The sequence below is a fragment of the Dipteris shenzhenensis genome, chromosome 11 (assembly GCF_047967505.1).
Source record: "Dipteris shenzhenensis isolate YYH24624 ecotype China chromosome 11, Dip_SZ_1.0, whole genome shotgun sequence".
NCBI lineage: Eukaryota > Viridiplantae > Streptophyta > Polypodiopsida > Gleicheniales > Dipteridaceae > Dipteris > Dipteris shenzhenensis.
In genome coordinates this window covers 52,405,732-52,424,431 of record NC_141606.1, presented here as the reverse complement: position 1 = coordinate 52,424,431, position 18,700 = coordinate 52,405,732, and the positions used below count along the sequence as shown (strand labels likewise).

The window sequence follows — 18,700 nt, the reverse complement described above, 5'->3', positions numbered from 1 at the left end:
CTACCTGTACAAATTTGGTTTTTGGCCAAAAGACCTTAATTCTCATTTGATTGATTCTTTTTGGTAGCTCTACTCCTTCCAAATATCTTCAAGGGTCATCATCCCACGTCAAAGCATTGATTAATTTGGTATGGCCCTGTCCATTTTATGTTGCTATAAATTTCATTGCATTGCTCCTAGCGGTGAGTTGTATAGGAGCACTAACTGCATGCCATCCTTAAATTCCTACATTTTGATTTGGTCATGCTTTCCTCCTCCTTTAGATGATGCCTTGTGTCCAAGCTTCTCTTAGTCTGAATTCATCAAGTTTTGTCAAATCCTTTAGTTTCTCTTTGATTGCTTCTTCTTTGCCATTGGTGTGGTATATGGTTGCTTGCAGACTAGGCACTAGATTTTCCATCAGTACCATTTCTTTGAGATAGAAATCTAGTTGGAATGGTGTGTGCATTGTGGTGACCTTGAATGCTATTGAAGGCTCATTGTGTAGTGCATAAATTATGAATGCTATTTAGTACGCTCACTATGTAGTGTGAAAAATTTGATCCCAATCGACCATTCTTCATCTTGTGGAGTATGGCCATTTGTCAGTGGGTAATAGGTTGTGGAATTTTAGTGCTAGACAAGACTGTGATCACTAAATTAATGAAATGGTGTGTTAGGCTATATTGTCCCTTAGTGCTTAGGCTTTGGCCCATTTAGACACATAGTCAGCTGCCATGAACAAGTAAACCACATGACCTACCACTTTGTCCAAGATCGTGTGAATGAATGCCCAAGGGAATGGATATCTTTGGCACTCTGCTCATTGAGTCATTGGTAGTCAATGCAGATGCAAAGTTTTCCCAAATTTTTTGGTATGATATTGATTGGGAAAAACCAATCAATTTGGACCACCTGGTAAATAAACCCTGCCTTAAGTAGCCAGTCTATTTCATATTTCACCGAGTTTTTCATAGTTGGGATTCATTTTGTACAATTGCTACTGAGCGGGATTTGCATCAAGGATTAAAGGGATTTGGTCTTCGATCAAAGTTAGGTGATAGCCCCTTTAAGTCCATGTATTCCCATGAAAATACTTCGTGGTACTCCTTCAAGAGAATTATGGCTTGGTGAGGAACTCAGTGGTAAACTTGGTCATTGATCTAGATTAGTTTTGGTTCTTCTTGTCCCCATGTTGGTTTCTCTAATTTCTTGTCCTTTAGTGATTTGACCACTACTGTTGATTTGGATGATTCGGCTTGCAAGCTCTTCTTTGACCTCTCATTTGCCTTCTTCTTCATTAGTAAAGCTCTACAAAAATCTTAGCTATGGTTCTTTGGCCTCAAACCTCCGTTTGACTACTACCCGTAGTGCTTCAAACAATGCAAATGGCATAATGTTCATTGCAAGCAACTTTTCTTCAATGTTTGAGGCATAATCCTCCTCTCAAGCTTGACAAATTTTGTCTTGCATTTAAAAAAATTAAAATAAATGGTCAACAAAATTTAAAATTAACAAGAAAAAGATACAAATCTTGTCTCAACATGAAACATCAACACTTTTTAAAACGTTTACAGTAGTTGCTATTCAGCTATCATTCTCCCTTCTTCCTTTGTGCATTACTTCTATTGCAATATTCTTCTCTCTTTGGGCATATCTTTCCTAACAAGAATACTCCTAGATGCCTTATTGTTACTGGGCAAACCAAATCTCCCTTAGTGAAATACCTCAATTTGCATATTGAATATCATTCAAGCCCATGCAATCTCCAAGTAGAGCTTGTTTCTATTTAACAGATCCCCAAATTAGTACTATCAAGCCATTTCATAATTGATTTCCATACTACCTCTTACCTCAAGGCAATCCCACAGCACATGATAATCCAATTTTGGCATCCTCCTACAAAAAACACATCGAATTAACATCGAGCCATTTAGTCAACTGGGTTCTAATAGGGGGATTACCCATTATTACCATCCAGAGTAGGAAATTGATCTTCCTTGACCCCACACCCATGCATCTCCATGCCCAGGTCTCCACTCTATCAAATGGAGCAAAGGGGTTCTACCTCAATCTAGCTTGATTGAAAGCATTACCAACCACAATATCCTTCCGATCACAGCATATAGACCTCTTGAGAGCCTTGCGTCTTGCATTAACCGACCCTGCAAGTCTACTCATATTTCTTTTGGATGGATTCGTCGACCACTCATCCTTGATCTTAACTATTACTTCATATAAAAAGTTACTTTCTGTCCGAGTTAACTAGAACCTACTAGCTATAAACTCAACATCTCCCCAGCTTTGACTCTTGCTATCCAAAGTGTCATAAAAATTCCTCACTCCCTTCCTATACATAGCCCTAGTAGTCTTGCTATTTTTACTTAGCAGGGCCACATTATCTATGTATGGAGCTTTAGACAGCTAGATAGAAAAATCTAGGGAGGCATCACCTACCGAATTTCTCATCCCTTTCCATTTGGCTTGGAGACGTTAGCCTTCCAAACCAACACTAATTTTCTAACAACCTATGACTCTGATAATTTGAAATCTCCATCAGCAACAAATAAGACGTCTTGCCATCTGACTCCTTCTCCTTTGATTCTTGACACTCCCTTCAAAATTAGCCACCACCAAATGATAACTTACCAAGGTTGATTTGGATCCAATTTATTGATCGACTTAAAGCAAACTCCTCTGGATTTACTTTTAAAGTCCTCCAAGACCATCCCTCGATTACATTGAGGGAGAAGAATCGTGGACCAATCAATAGAATGGATCTGCTACCACCATAAAAAATACCAAATCATCTTCTTACTTTTAGCTAGAGATGTTCTTGAAAAAAAATTACTAAACACACATACACCAATGATGAGGCTATAAAGTGATTCACTAACATGAGGAAACCTTTTAAGGAAGGCCTCTTAGACTTCCTCTTAATGAATTTATTCTCAATCTTCTTAAGGGACCTGAAAAATTTCCCCCAACTAGACCCACATAAACCAAAACTAATTAGTCCAATTTGAGTTACGAAAGTGGCATGAATCATGTAGAGCACACATAGCAAGAGAGGGGAAGATGAAGGAAGCCTTCTTGTTATTCTAAAATAAGCATCTCACCAAATACAACATAGAATAAGTGTGCCATATATACGTGGGTACTAGAACAACAACACAACTACATCTAGAATGTGGGATAAGATAAGTAGTGTGTCTTGCTTATTGCTAACCAATGTTCTTTGACTATGAGTGATGAGCAAGTGATATAGACATGTGTCTCCATACACCTCAACACTCCCCTTCAAGCTCAAGCCATGAGGAGGATGAGTGCTTGAGCTTGTTATCATCTCTGTCTATCCCACATCTAGGTTCTGAAGGGGTTGGTCACCTAGACTCGTGTCATAGCTCATTGTAGCATAGGTTTTCACAAGTGTACAATAGGTCCTTAGGTTGTATTCCAATGAGAGATGTAGGCTAAATCATGGAAAATAGCTCTTGTGTGCACTTATGTGAGAAAGAGGGATTGATCACAATGATGGATAGAGGCTCTCGCCTACACAAGAGTTCAAGGGTTTAGAAGGGGTTTGTAGGGTTGAGAAGGGTAGCTAGGATTTCTAGGGTTTAGAAAGGGTTGTAGGATTTAGGAGTAGTTCAAGATTGAGGAGTGGAGAGCTAGTCTCCTTCATGACTTCAAGGGTAAAGGGTTGAGGAGGTGGATCAAGGGAGAAAGGAGGAAAAGGGAGGAGAAGGCAAAGGGAGGAGGAGGAGGGAAGAGTAAGAAGGAGGAGGAGGAGGAGGAGGAGATGGGAGCAAGGAGCACAAGGGTAGGGAGTGCAAGGAAAAGGATGCTAGAACACAATAGTGTATGGGAGCATGGACACAATGGAGATAGGTCACATGAACATTGAATGCCAAAGAGTGGGAGCTTCATTCCATTGATAGATATTTATAAATATTGGTCTCTCCACAATTCGTAGGAACCTCAAGGGTGGGACCTCTTTTGTAGGAGACCTCTTGGATAAGAGTCCCTCTACTTTTTGTAGGAACCTCAAGGGTGGGACCTCTTTTGTAGGAAACCTACTAGTGGGTAAGAGTCTTTACACTTTCTTGGGTCTCTAAACCTTTTGGGGGGACATCTTCTCGAGTGGAATCTACATTTATGCATTTATTTGTTATCTTTTAAGCTCTATCATTCCATTTGTGATACATCTTGCATCCAAATGTTAAATTGGATATTCTTCTTGTGACTTTGGAATTGAGAAAGTTTCTTGCATCGTTGATCTATTGAGGTAGATTTGTATAGGCTTTTGACTATGCATCATTGTGCCATACTTCGCCTTCTCTTTGATATGAAATTATGAATTGAATGATGTATTCTATCATAGCAGGTGTTGGTAACAAGGATTGTAGCTTCTAAAATACGATTCCTAGGTGCTTGGACTACAAGAAGTTGCATGCACTGACTAACATGTTCAACATTGAGACTTATGGCCATATAAGTTGTATTGTTTTCTCTATTGTTAGCTCCTTATTGGCTTGGGAATCAAGCTAATATGGGTCTGCATTCTGCATCGTCGATGGCTCTACATCTAGGTCTCTTAACTCCAGGGTCTCCGAGGCTTGCAGCATCTCTCCGAGGCATGTTGCATTAATTTCCTCGTCGTCATTGTCACTGCCTAGAATAACATCCATGGTTGCCTTGGGGTTAATGTATGGTTTGGTGATTTTAGATCTTATTCTTCTTTAGGTTGGTGATTTGGGGAGGGCTATTGATGTTGAGGTTCTGGGGCCGTTCAGCATAGTGGCGCTTTGTCAATGGTGATGTAGGCCTTTTTCCCATATTATTGACTTATCTTAGCCTAGCATTTCACACATGAATTAGGTCCTAGTTTGATAGTGCCATGCACCAATAGTTCCACGTGTCAAGAGTACCACATGCCAACAATGCATGTTTCTTGTGTGAGTTGTTGATCCATTTTACTCATTCTGTGATGAAGGTGCCGTGTGTGTGGACCAAAGCAAGTTTCTCTTGGGGATTTTATTTGTGTAATTTATTCATGGTGCTCAAAATGTGTGAGTGCTCTAAGCATGACTAGTGAGGTGGGAGTTCCTCTTATATGCTTAATTTGGTAGGGAGCTCATAGGGCAGCTAGGACTCAGTCATCACCTCTGAGACTTGGGTTGAAATTGATTGAACCTTCCTTTATGTGTGAAAATGTACATATGCCAGTGAGTGCTCATGATACAATCTAGTGCTATAGCTAGGGAAATTTGAGACTCCCAAATCTTCACCATTACTAGGGATGGCTTGCTATTGATGTATTAGTGCTTCAATTGGCTCCCAGTTATTATCGTGGGTGAAGTAGACTCCATCCAGTGTTTCTAGCAGCACATCTCCAATCGGATTCATCTTTTTGACTCTATATGGCCCTTGACCTAGATATTTGAGCTTTCCCTTGTGGATCTTGGCATTATATAATAGAATTGGGGCATCTTCCTTGATCTCCTTATCCTTAAGGTTTTTGTCAAACCATGCCTTCCTTCTTTGTTTTTCTACTAATGGCATGGTAGGAAACAAACCTTGTCTCTGTATTCTTTTCCAATATATAGTCTTTCCTTGTGGGACTCATGGCCTCCCCTGTGTTCATGTATTGCTATGCGTAGGCTTGGTATTATAAACTCTAGTGGATCACTAATTCAAGGCCATACACCAATTGGAAAGGCATATATCATGTACTGACCTTTATGTGGTACAATATGCCCATAAGGCTACATTAAGATTGTCTACCAACCAGATCTATTGGGTTCCACTATCTTAGTGAGGACAACACATAATACTTTGTTGGTGGACTCGGCTTGTCCATTGCCTTTTGGATAGTATGGTGTGCTTTTTCTATGGATAACCACAAAGCCAGACAAAAGACAAAAGTTCCTTGCTCACCTCATTGACAAAATGTGTGCCTATATTTGACACAATTTCAATGGGGCATCCAAACCGTGTGCTCACATTTTCATACAAGATCTTTGTTGTTCTTTTGGCATCAACTTTTCTTACTGCTTTAGCTTTAGTCCACTTTGTGAAGTAGTCCATAAACGATGATGTAGTGTGCTGGTGTTCCCTTTGTTGCAGTTGGATGTCTGGGTCCCACAAAATTAATCCCCCATTTTTCAAATGGTTTTTATGCAGCAACTATTATTAAGGGGTTGAAATCCTTGTGTTGCAGTTTGATTGTTCTTTGGCATACATCACATCTTTTACATAGTCATAAGCATTTGCCTAAAGGGTTAGCCATCGATATCCTACCAAGAGGATTTTTCTTGCTATCGCTTCCCCTACAAAGTGTCCTCCTAGAATGCCATCATGGACTTCTCTTATGATAGGCATGATTTCAAGAGGCATAACACATCTTCTTATGATCTAATCCTTGCCCATATTTTATAGTTGACATGCAATTAGTTTGATAGGGGCATCTTTTAGAACTAGTTTCCTTGCCTCCACTGGTCTCAGTTCAAGGGGTGGTCTTCTTATCATTAAATACCCAATGATGTTTGCACACCATTTGGTTATAGCATCGATTTGAACCAAAGAGGCACTGGTAGGTCATCTTGTATTCCTTCTTGTTTTTCTCCTATCATCAATTGTGACATATGATCCACAATGTAGTGTTGAGCTCCTTTCCTTAGCACATTATCTTGAAATTGAATTCTTGGAGTAGTAGAATCCATAGACTGGTGGTAGATGGTCTATTCACAAGCTACAATAGGACTTGATGTGGAAGTTGATGGCCAATAAATAATGTTAAAATTGCTTCACACTATAGATGTCCAATTGCTAGGGCTTCTCTTTCAATGGTAATGTAATTGACCTCCACATCATTCAACTACTTGCTTGCAAAAGTAGTTTGGGTAATCTTTGTAATTGCTAGGGCTTCTCTATCAGTGGTAGTGTAATTGACCTCCATGTCATTCAACTAGTTGCTTGTTGCAAAAGTGGATTGGGTAATCTTTGTTGTATTTGCTAGGTTGGCATAACACACTCCCTACTACATATTTGGAACCATCCGCATCCACATGGAATTCAACGTCCCAATTTGGAGCCATTAGTATGGGAGCTATGATTTTGTAATTTTAGTTATGTAATTTGCAGTAAAGCCAATGTATAATGGCCATGAGTTGCAATATAAATGAGAAATTTTGTGTTATTGGATGTTAATTATAAGTATTTAGATCAAGGTTGCACTAATTTTACTTTTTTTAGAGTTTTTATTGAAACAAGTATTTTTAAAAATTAGGGTTTTGGGCCCTATATAAAAGAATGGGCCCTCATTTTCATTTCATCGTTTAAAGAGCTCTCCACTCCCACACCACCTCCCACTTGCATGTGACATTTCCACCCTATCTCTCGCACCCTCACCCTTTCTCTTACACACTCTCTCCATCCCCCATGGCTAGAGGCCCAAGATCAAGGAACCATGGAGACTGGCATAGCGAGACCCACCTCTAGACTCAGAGACAGAGAGTGATAGCCTCCCCCCTCTCCCCCCGATGATCCTCGTCGAAGGGAGAAACTGCCCATTTGGAGGCTAGACAGGGAGCAAGAGGGACAGAGGAAGGCACAAGAAGAGGGACAGAGGAAGGCACAAGAGGGACAGAGGAAGGCACAAGAAGATCCTTGACTCAAAGAGCATAGAGGAGGAGCACGAGGAAGAGGAACAACGAAGGACAGAGTAGAGGACCAAGGCAAGAACAGACAATCAGGGTCCACGCCAATGGGGGAGAGGTGTCCGAGCTCCAGGTATAAGGCAAAGAGGCCCTCAACATCTAGGAAGAGGCCCTCCACATCAAGGGCAAAGAGGCCCTCATCTAGTGAGGTGATACAGATTCAAGTTGGGGATGGTGGCACTTCGGGAGATGAGAAAGTTTCAAAAGTCCATCGATCAGCTCATCCCGATGGAGAGTTTCGCAAGGGTGGTACATGAGGTCATGTAGGACCTCAACCTTAGCTCAACATCCCGATTTTACAGGTGCAGAGTTGTGGAGGCTTCCTAGCATATTTCTAAAGATGCCTTGCTTGCCATGCAACATGCAGTTGAGGCCTACCTAGTAGACCTCATGGATGACACCCAACTGGCTTCCATCCATAGGAAAAGGGTCACGGTGACTGCCTCAAACATGCAGTTTACCATCTTAGGAAGCCCAAGGGCACTTAGGGATGTTGTATGCTCCACCTTGGGTGATAGTTAGAGTTCATATACTCTGTGTACAAGCATCTATCTTGTATCAGCCTCTTTTCAATATAATAAAATGTCTATTTTTGAATTGTCTTTGTATGTGCAATCTCAAATTTATTCTCAGCGTATTTGCAATCTATTAATTTATTTACATGAAATCTTAATGTACTTTACGAAAGACTTTTTGATGATGTATACAATAGCAAAATAAAATAATAAACATCAAATCTCAATAGAACATGAAATAGGAAATAGTACTCAATTTTACTTAACATGGAAAAGGAAACAATGTTCTATAGCAGGAAGAGAAAAAAATTAAAAATGGTATTTTTTACTGACATAGAGTAGATTAAAAAGAGCACCCACTTGAACGCACAAGCTACTCTAGTCTATGCTTCTTCCTGCTTGGCTCAGATCCATTTTTTGCTTGTTGAAGTAGAGAGGGTTGCACAATTTCATTCTCTATAGCCTGGGGATCTATAATGCCAGGTAGCCCTGCAATAGCTATGATACTATGGAGAGGATTGGATCGTGTGTCTGAGAACAAAAATAAAGCTACACTATCCCTAACCACAGAACAACACGATTTGCAGTATGATGGATGGGCCTCATCTTCACCATTCGACTGAGGACCTTGAACTTCATGATATTCATCTTTCCATCCGGCGATAATTGTCGATGGAACACCAAAATTTGTTGAGCCACTCTCTTGATGTAGTGGCCGATCAAAGCCATCCTCCCACCAGAAGACCCTCTGGTTCCACCCTTGCATTCGGTATGTTCATCAACCCATAAGATATCCTACAACCAACATATCACATCAAAACCCAGAGATTATATAAATTGATAAAACATCATTTTTCAATAAAATCATAAAATTTGGTTGGGTTTTGTACCTTAAACCCTATTTTTTATTCCCTACTAGTTGAAGACAAAGCAATGATTTGTGTTGCTAAAATGGAACCTAGAATTATACTGATGATTTTGAATCACATGATGAAGTTGGCAAAGCTACATACCTTTTCTGGCTCATCGTGGTGTGCGTCAGCTATACTACAGTGTCCAATTGGACTCCCTTTTATGGTTGGTCTTGAAAACTTCATGTTGGCTTGAGGTGCTAGCTTCTTCATCTCTCTCCCCAAACAATTTCCTCTCCAAATTCATGAATTGCCCATCGGACATGTCGTACTCTGGTGCACATGGATAAGTCTATCAAAAAAATGAAGAGAGGGATTATTAGTAGGAAGGAGAGCTCTCAAGTGTGACTCAAGATGGAATGCCTTGCAGAAGATAGGATAAATCTGATCTGCAGAGGCATGGGAATTAGTGGATGAAATCCACTGGTCAAAAGCCTCTCTAGGAGAAGCCATGAGTATAGGAGGATGCTTGGGAAGATGAAAGAGGAGGCTATGGAATGCAAGGTTACTCAAGAGTGGGAAATTGAAAAATGTGAAAATGACCTTAGAAGTGTACTTTATAAAATGGGCATTGCCCTTAAAAGTGCTCTTAATTACAATGTTTTTATATTTATTGTTTTTTCTTTGGAAAGTGTGTCTCTCTCTCTCTCTGTTTGTCTGTTTGTCTGTCTGTCTGTCTCTCTCCTTAGCTATCTCCCTCTCCTCTCTCTCCCTTTCTCTCTCTCTCTCTCTCTCTCATTGCCCTTAGCTATCTCCCTCCCCCCCCTCCTCTCTCTCTCTCTCTCTCTCTCGCTAATATATCTTTCTTTCTTAATATATCTTTCGAGGATGTTAATATATCTTTCTTTCTTTCTTTGTCTTTCGAGGATGTTAATATATCTTTCTTTCTTTCCCTCCCTTTGTGTCCCTCATTTCTCTCTCTCTGTCTCTCTCTCTCTCTCTCTCTCTCTCGCTCTGACACTTGATGATCATCTTGTTGCCTTGTTCCCCTTAGCTATCTATGTCATGGACACTGATTTTACATATACACTTTTTGTATTTTGTTAGCAGCTCCACCCTTTGGATTAGTTGTATCTAGATTTATTTCAATCTCATAGTCTCTCAAAGACCTTAATTAACTTTCTTATTTTTCTATTTCTCAACTTAGAGGTGTAAATGAATAAATGCAATCTTAACTTTCTCTCTCTCTTCCCATTCTCTACCTCTCCCTCTCTATCCCACTCTCCATCTCCCTCTTTCTATCCCTGTCTCCATCTCCATCTTTCCCAATTGCTATCTATCTCTCTCACACACTCTCCTTCTTGCACAATACAGATATACAGATATTCACAGAACATAGAGAGCCATCAATCTGGAGGTGCAAACTTAATAAATAAAATATTAACAATAAATGAAACAACACTTTGTATTATTTATGATTTCTATTCATACATGTAACAATGCCTCATTGCCAAGTGCATTGTTGAAACACTAAGGATCCAAGAAACTGGATACTATGAAATACCTACCATCATGTCTCTACTATCTCTAGAGTATGGGGGGGGCAACAATTCTTACAAAGGATACTTGTCTCATCCCTATATCTAACTTTGCGATTATCAAGTCTAAAATAATAGTCTTGGGGAGGGCTTGCTATTGCCTAATGCAATTCTTCCTTGATAAATCGCATGGTCCACTCCTCTTCTAATTCCAACATTAGATCAGGATGTCCTTGCCGATAAATTGATACCTCAACAACAGGACCGTGAGTCCCATCGTGCAGATCATCATCCATTGCTTCCCATTGTTGTAGGTTCTTCCATCTAAACCTTCTATATGTAAAAGTCATGCAGAGATTTTGCCTTCCAATGAAATACCTGCAAATTTGGGATCTATTAATACATAGTATCCCGATCATTTTTTATACAAACAAGAATTGGAAGATTTGCTCACCGAAATATCACATCTGAAGTGTTCAATCGACATTGTACTAAAGCTTTGGCATGACATGTTCTTGTTGTCCATCCATTATCATGTAGCTTAGATAGCTAGTCCATTTCTAAGCTCTTGCAAGTGTTTGTAATCTTTTTTTTCCTTAATTGCCTACAACTTGCAAAGAAATCAACAAAGCATGGAAATGGAAGAAACTAGCTCAACCTAGCATTTCTTCCACCAGTAGTTGGCTTCATAGAATTTCTCACATCATTAAACATTCTATTTCTATATGATTCACTTATCTCCATGCTTGGAAGCGGCCAATCTAGACTATCAAAAGAGGGCAAGGGAAGAGATTCTAATCTACCATACTGTCGTTCTTCATCTGGCACAATGAAAATTGAGTCGTAGAAGAAGATCCCGTCCTTTTTTAATTCTGATGATGTGCGACCTTCATACTGAAGACTCCCGATCTCAACATGGAGGACATGCAACACCCCAGTTACACTTGTTGTAGGCTCCCACTCTTTGTAAGTAGATGGATATAAGTCTGTAAAACAAATACAGGGCATAAGAGAGTTGTGCCAAAGTCCCCAAATAAATGCAAATACTCTAAAAATCAAATGAAGTAATAGTACACTTTGAAAAACTTACAATTGGGCCTATGATATGGAAGTCCTGCATTTAGATGCACGCATATGTTTGCATGGGTAAAGACATGTTGAATATATACCTGTGTCATTGTGTTACTACAAGGAGAAATTTCAAAATCTAAGATCCTTCCCTTCCAATGTTTGGAGATGTCCATTGCATCCTTCCGACCCACTTTGTAGCAAGTTTGTAGCACCCATGATTAGTGGGTTGGAATGTGATCCAAGAATATTTCTTGTAGTGCTGAGGAATCCATTCCCCATGCTCATCCTTAACATTCTTTGATACAATAGACTGCAAATTACTACTTTTATATCTATCATTTTCTACTTCCATAGTTTTGCCCCCTGTACCATATGATTAAAATTAGCTCTTTCTACTTCCATAGGACCTCCAAATTATTTCTTCTATTCTCCCTTTCTCTATCCCTCTCTTTCTCTTTCTTTGCAAGTCTCTCTCTCTCTCTCTCTCTCTCTCTCTCTCTCTCTCTCTCTCTCTCTCTCTCTCTCTCTCTCTCTCTCCCCTCCTTCCCTCTCTACTTTAACTAAACCTCTCACAAAAACAAACAAAACATTATTTCAAAAAACATAGAATACTTCTCTCTCTCTCAGTCAGTCTTCCAAGGTACCCCTCACACAAACAAACATTAAATTATTTTCAAATACTTAGTTTATGATATGCTCTCTTCCTGCTCTATTTCTCCACAAACAAAGAAAACATGATCAATATCATATCACTCTCTCTCTCTCTCTCCCTCCCTCCCAAAACTCTTTGATTAGGATCTCTTTTTCTTCCTTCTTTCTCAAATACTTCTAAGACCTAGCAGTTTGAAATACAATCTCTGTCTCTCTCTCTCAGTCATCCCTTCAACGGAAGAAAACATAGCAGTTCGAAATATAATCTCTCTCTCTCTCTCTCTTTTCCCTTCCTCTATCTACCCCTACTATACTGGCAAAGAAACAAATGACTATTTTCTATCTCTGTCCTTGACTCATCCCCTCAAACAGATAAAAAAACATAGCAGTTTCAAATATCATAATCTCTCTCTCTCTCTCTCTCTCTCTCTCTCTCTCTTTCCCTTCCTCTATCTATCCCTCCTATACTAATGAAGAAACAAATGACTAGTTTATGTCTCTCTCCCTCACTCATCCCCTCAAATAGAAAAAAACATAGCAATTCGAAATAATCTCTCTCTCTCTCTCTCTCTCTTTCCCTTCCTCTATCTATCCCTCCTATACCAGTGAAGAAAAAAATGTCAAAAATCTCTTGTAGTTTTAAATATCATCTACCTCAATCTCTCCTGCTTCCACATCTCTTGTAACAAACATATAGACAAAGTGTGATACAAAAATGTATCTACTTAATACAGACAAAACTTGCAAGGCAAAATCACTTCATTACCCAGAAAGTATGTGTTCCTTCTTCTGGAGTTGACTCTATATACTCCAAAAAGCTAGAGAAAGAGCCGAAAATGATAGAACACACGTTTTTCTCAGGATAAACAACTGGATGAGGAGTTTGAGCAAGAGTTTCCTACTGCACTTGATATTGGCCAGGGGAAGGACGTTATTGAATCTCTTGTAATCAATCCTAAAAAGATTTCTCCCTTGATCCCATTATGTTGTTGTGTTGTAAACACAAGAGTGAGAGGTCTATGGACTGATATGGATAGCCTAAAGCAAGCTCGAGAGGCTAAAAAATATATTCAATAGAAGGGAATGCTTATTTTATCTACAACATTTCCGGATGGTGTTTCACAAGAGGTGACATATGAACTTAAACAATCATGGGATTCTTGTTGGAGGGATGTAAATGTAGAGTTTGAGGCACATGTTGTTGATGATGCTGATTGGTCATTTTTATCCCGAAAGATGTTTTTTGTGTGGGAGGGGAATCATCGTACTATTGCATGGATGTCTTTAATTGAAGAGAATTTCAAGACAACAAAGGCATTGCATATTCGAGTTTTAGAAAGTTTTATTACTCCAGAGAAAGAAACAGAAATGAAGCTAATAGCTGCTCTTCAAAGGTTCAATCTGTTAAGTGCGAGTTAGGAGAGGTTTCTTGCTTATATGTGTTACCTTTTTTCAAGCTTTTAAGGATTTTATGAACAATTCTTAATATGTTTGAAACTATATTTTTTTCACTTTTCAGCCTCAATGAGACAACAATTATTAAATCAAACCTCAAGGATTATTTGTACAACACGAAGACAATGTGTTCGTGTGATGAGAATGAGTACTTATCACTTTTTTCAGAGGAAGAAAAAAGACACTTGAAAAGCATAGGACAAATGAAAGCAGGAAAGGATCAAGTACTTGGTATCCTTTGACATCTTTGATGCTAGAGAGAATGATATTTGTAGTAAGTTTCATTCCATTTATCTTGTATGTCTTTTGAATTAAAACTAACTAATTCATTGTACTCATTCAATTCTTTGGAATATATTTCAACCACTATACAAGCAAGATTATGAGGCAAAGCTAAAGGAACTTCAGCCAAATTTGAGTGTTGTTGATATGGAGAAAGCACTTAAAAGTATTCGAAAGGATGTGAATCTCAAGTATGGTCAAAAAATGATCAAGGTATGGTTTATTTAATGATTCTTAACATAAAGTTTATTTTTTAAAGTCTTCAAGTGTTTTTTGAGATCAAGAAAGAACTCATAATATTAAAAAAGCATGTGAATATGATGTTTGTTTAGAAAATGATCAAGGTATGGGATATGCATGTATTGTATGATTAGAAAATATAGTTGAGTGTGATGATTGCATGTATTGTTTATATGTAGATTCTATCTATTGTCAAACCAACAAATGGTGAAGATTGGTTTAATATTTGCTACAGATGTGACAATCATGTAATATCTTAGTTAAGGTTTACATGTCAAAACTATGAGTTGTGTAAAAATGATCATCATGGTGAATTGAATCTTAACGTATCTCCTTGATGCAACTAATAAATGTTTCGGCCTAGATGCATGCAAATTTGCACCCTAAATCCTTCACCATGTGACTTGCAATCATTTCATCAATAAATCACTATCTATCATGATAGTATGCATGATGGATGATGTAGGTGGAGGGTGTTGAAATGAAGTAGACACGAAAAGTAGTTTTGTGAATAAAGGGATCTTATAAACCCTAAATACTATTGGAAAGAAATGTAATTAAATGTATATAGCATCTTTGTGGGGTAGTTTTATGACTAAAGGGTGTGTGATGTTATAACATCTTTGTGGGGTAGAAATGTATATAGTATCTTTGTGGGGTAGTTTTATGACTAAAGGGTGTGTGATGTTATGATAAAATTGTCTATGAAATCACAATATAGGCCATGCTTAGAAAAATGTGCTCAGACCAAGATGCTCGGAGAAAAGACGTACCACATTTATATACGATTGTATTATATCATGCTACTGTATCTATTCTATTCTTTAGAGGAATAGTGTGTCTTTTATATTTGTAATTGGAACAATGTGAACATTAAGACACTTATTATATCATGCTAGTGTGTCTATTCTATTCTTCAAAGGAATAGTGTGGACATTCTACACAGCTATTACATGTGTGTTTTAAGTTACATCTCAACTAGTGTGGACATTAAGACATTTATATTTGATTGTATTATATCATGCTAGTGTGTCTATTCTATTCTTCAGAGGAATAGGGTAGACATTCTAAACATCTATTACATGTGTGTTTTAAGTTACATCTCAACTATTATTATTTTGTAATTGTTACAGGTGCATGTCTATTATGTTATTCTATGGAACTATGTAGCTATTCTAAACATTTCTTTGGTGCACCATTTACGCTACTTTATGGTAGTGTCTCTATTTTATTTTGTAGTGGAATAGTGTGGCCATTCTAGACATTTCTTTCATGTGTTGTTTAAGCTAATTAAATGTCATTCTTTAAATGTCACATTTGCTCATGTTCAAGGGCAGCGCTTCCCTCCATTCGTGCGACTCGTTCCTTAAAGCCAATGTCATCTATGGATATAAAATAAGAGTTTGTCCTCCTGAGGCCTTAGTTATGGAAAATAGTGGCAAAAACATTTCTTTAAAAGAAAATCAAATTAGCTAATTAAATGTCATTCTTTAAATGTCACATTTGCTCATGTTCAAGGGCAGCGCTTCCCTCCATCCGTGCGACTCGTTCCTTAAAGCCAATGTCATCTATGGATATAAAATAAGAGTTTGTCCTCCTGAGGCCTTAGTTATGGAAAATAGTGGCAAAAACATTTCTTTAAAAGAAAATCAAATTAGCGAAGGGCCCAATCAACTAGTTGTATGTGAGAGTGAAGATGACTTATGGCACTTGACAAGAGATTTAACACTTCGAACCAATGTCCTAAGCACATAGAAAATAAGAGTTTGTCCTCCTAACGCTTTAGTTATGCAACTTGTATGTGAGAGTGAGCGTAAGGACTGAGAAGAGAGGAAAACTGATTCCTACATATTTTGATGAAAATCAACATCCTTAGCAAAATTGCTCACATTTTCACCCTACGAGCTTCCTTGTTTCTTCTTCTATTCCAACAGGAAACAAGGATATGGCTGACCCTTTCGAGTGCCTTGAAGAGTCCCTGGCTAATCCTGCCCTTTGGCAACAACTCACCCTCTCCAAAGTCTTGGAGGACAATGCTTCCTGCGAGTACCTGCAGCAACACGGCCTCCATGGGCGAACCCACAAATCCGCCTTCAAAGAATGCTTGCCCCTGGTCACCCACGACGATATCCAGCCTTTCATCCAGCAAATGGCAGACGGGGACCCTCGTCCGCTTCTCACTACCTATCGCATCCTCAACTTTGCGACCAGGTTTTCTCTTTATCTTCCTTCTTGGGTCTCTCTGTGGAGCCGATTGGAGCTCCGAACTTCGAAGCAATGCCTTCTTACTCTTGATCGCTGCTTTGTTTAGCTCTGGAACATCAGCAGGGAGGTCCAAAATGATACCGACGACCGCCCAGCATCTCGCATTCTTCCGACCTGTCCGTCAACATGGCCAGAAACTGCAGCAAAGGTGTGTATCAGCTCCGGTCTCTGAAAGTATGTCCCGGCTGCTCTGAACTGGAAGAGCTGAGATTTGATCTCCATCTTTATCTCCAGCGCGTTTCCAGAGACAAACCAAGGCAAGACGCTCTACTTTGCAGTTGCGGGACAGCAGTCCGAGACCAAGGGCGGTTTCAAAGTGGGAACCTCTTCCACAAATGTCTTTCGAAGCTCCATATTCAGGAAGAACTTCGACGTTCGTAAGGCAACCAGTCCAATCGAAGTAATACTGTGCGGTGATATTCGTCAGGCGATGTATTGCCACCTGCTTTGTGGTCTACTTCACGCATCTGAAGTGAGTGTTATGGATGCTCTCTTCGCATTTCTTCTGGTGGAGGCGTTTCGAACATTGGAAAGCAGCTGGCAGGTAGTGAGACAAGCTTCCTACTGTACGAGCTCTTGGCATTTATCATTCTCGATGATTATATGAATTTATATCTTTTGCGTTGCTTCTGGCAGAATCTCTGCGAAGACATCAAGACTGGTAGCCTTAATGCTAGAATCACCGACCTGGATGTCGGCGATGCAGTCTCCAAACTTCTTAAACCGAACCCAGAACTAGCCACGATCATTCACAAGGAGTGCTCTCAGTCGTCATGGCGTGGCATCGCTCGTCGTCTATGGCCAAATCTTCGCCTTCTCACTTGCGTTGCCACCGGACCAGTCATGCGACCTTATGTCTCACACCTCAATTTTTATTCTGCAGATCTTCCGATCTTTACGAAAAACTACGGGGCTACAGAAGGTGGTTTTCTAGGCATGAACATGCATCCGCACACTTCTCTAGATGAAGTGTCTTTCACCATGCTTCCTTTCGTTGTTTTCTTCGAGTTCATCCCATTACAAAGAAGTGAAGATATCGAAGCTGCGGGGGACAATTTCACTGCTGAGAGCTCAGACGGTCAGCCTCCAGAGACCAAAGATCTAGAAGAACTAGAACTGGATAAATACTACGAAATGGTTGTCACCACGTTCCAAGGTAAGAGAGCTGCATCTCAAACGCAGGGATCGACTTTCTAACTTAAAAAGCTACTGTATGGCTCAGTACGAAGTGGAGAGTCGAGACGGTAATTTCTCGTGATCTCTTGCATTAATCCAAGTAATGAGTTTCCGGGAATACTGCGCCTGCAGGTCTATACAGATACCGCCTGGGGGATGTGATGAAAGTGACGGGATTTAATGTGAAGTGCCCAAAGCTGGAGTACGTTTGCAGGAGGAACGTATTGCTGGGTGTGAACACGGACAAGACGGACGAGAGGGAGCTAGAGATTCTGATGGAGGAGGGGCGCAAGAGGCTGTGGGAGCATGGGATGAAGCTGGAGGATTACACCTCCTGTGTGGATCATTCCATGGCTCCGGGGCACTACGTGATTTTCTGGGAGCTGAAGAAAGGCAGAGAGTCGAAGGGTAAGCAAGAGGTGGAGGAAGCTAGTGCAGGGGTGTTGAAGGAGTGCTGCAGGCTTCTGGATAGCTCTTTGAATGCTCCATATCAGAGAGGGAGGAAGGCAGGGATGATAGGCCCCTTGGAGCTTCGAGTTGTGAAGCACGGCAGCTTCACCGAAATGATGCAGGCTGCTGCCAAGAAAGGTGTTGGGGTGGCACAGTATAAGCCTCCACGCTGCCTTGTTTCACCAATGCTGCTGGATGTCCTCGACTCCAGAGTGGAAGCAAGCTTTCTCTCTTGACTAATTCCATGCCTATATATACCTCTTTATGGAAGCAAGCTTTCTCTCTGACTAATTCCATGGCTATAGCTACCTCTTTATGGAAGCAAGATTTATCTTTGAGTAAATGGAAGCAAGCTCCTTATATAACTTTCAGCCCTTTTCATCTCTATCTCATCTCTTTTCATCTCTATCTCATCTCTATCTCTTCTCTTCTCTTCTCTATCTCTATATATCTCTTCTCTATCTCTATATATCTCTTCTCTATCTCTTCTCTTCTCTTCTCTATCT

At 39.8% G+C, this 18,700-nt stretch overlaps 1 protein-coding gene across 1 annotated transcript; it reads left to right on the top strand.

The window, feature by feature from the left end:
* The first annotated feature begins 16,207 nt into the window (after positions 1 to 16,207).
* On the top strand, positions 16,208 to 18,431 carry LOC147897158 (jasmonoyl--L-amino acid synthetase JAR4-like). The gene is made up of 5 exons (XM_087382041.1): positions 16,208 to 16,514; positions 16,615 to 16,716; positions 16,803 to 17,112; positions 17,205 to 17,724; positions 17,877 to 18,431. Exons 1-5 carry the CDS (start codon positions 16,249 to 16,251, stop codon positions 18,428 to 18,430), a joined length of 1,752 nt encoding a protein of 583 aa, XP_087238167.1. The 5' UTR covers positions 16,208 to 16,248; the 3' UTR covers position 18,431.
* The last annotated feature ends 269 nt before the right edge of the window (positions 18,432 to 18,700 follow it).

What these genes read in the sequence shown, in the direction of transcription:
- LOC147897158 (XM_087382041.1), top strand. Translation starts at nt 16,249, where the DNA reads ATGGCTGACCCTTTCGAGTGCCTTGAAGAGTCCCTGGCTAATCCTGCC. An exon ending in ATCCTCAACTTTGCGACCAG is followed by an intron (nt 16,515 to 16,614) that starts GTTTTCTCTTTA and finishes TGCTTTGTTTAG; the next exon opens with CTCTGGAACATCAGCAGGGA. An exon ending in CATTGGAAAGCAGCTGGCAG is followed by an intron (nt 17,113 to 17,204) that starts GTAGTGAGACAA and finishes TGCTTCTGGCAG; the next exon opens with AATCTCTGCGAAGACATCAA.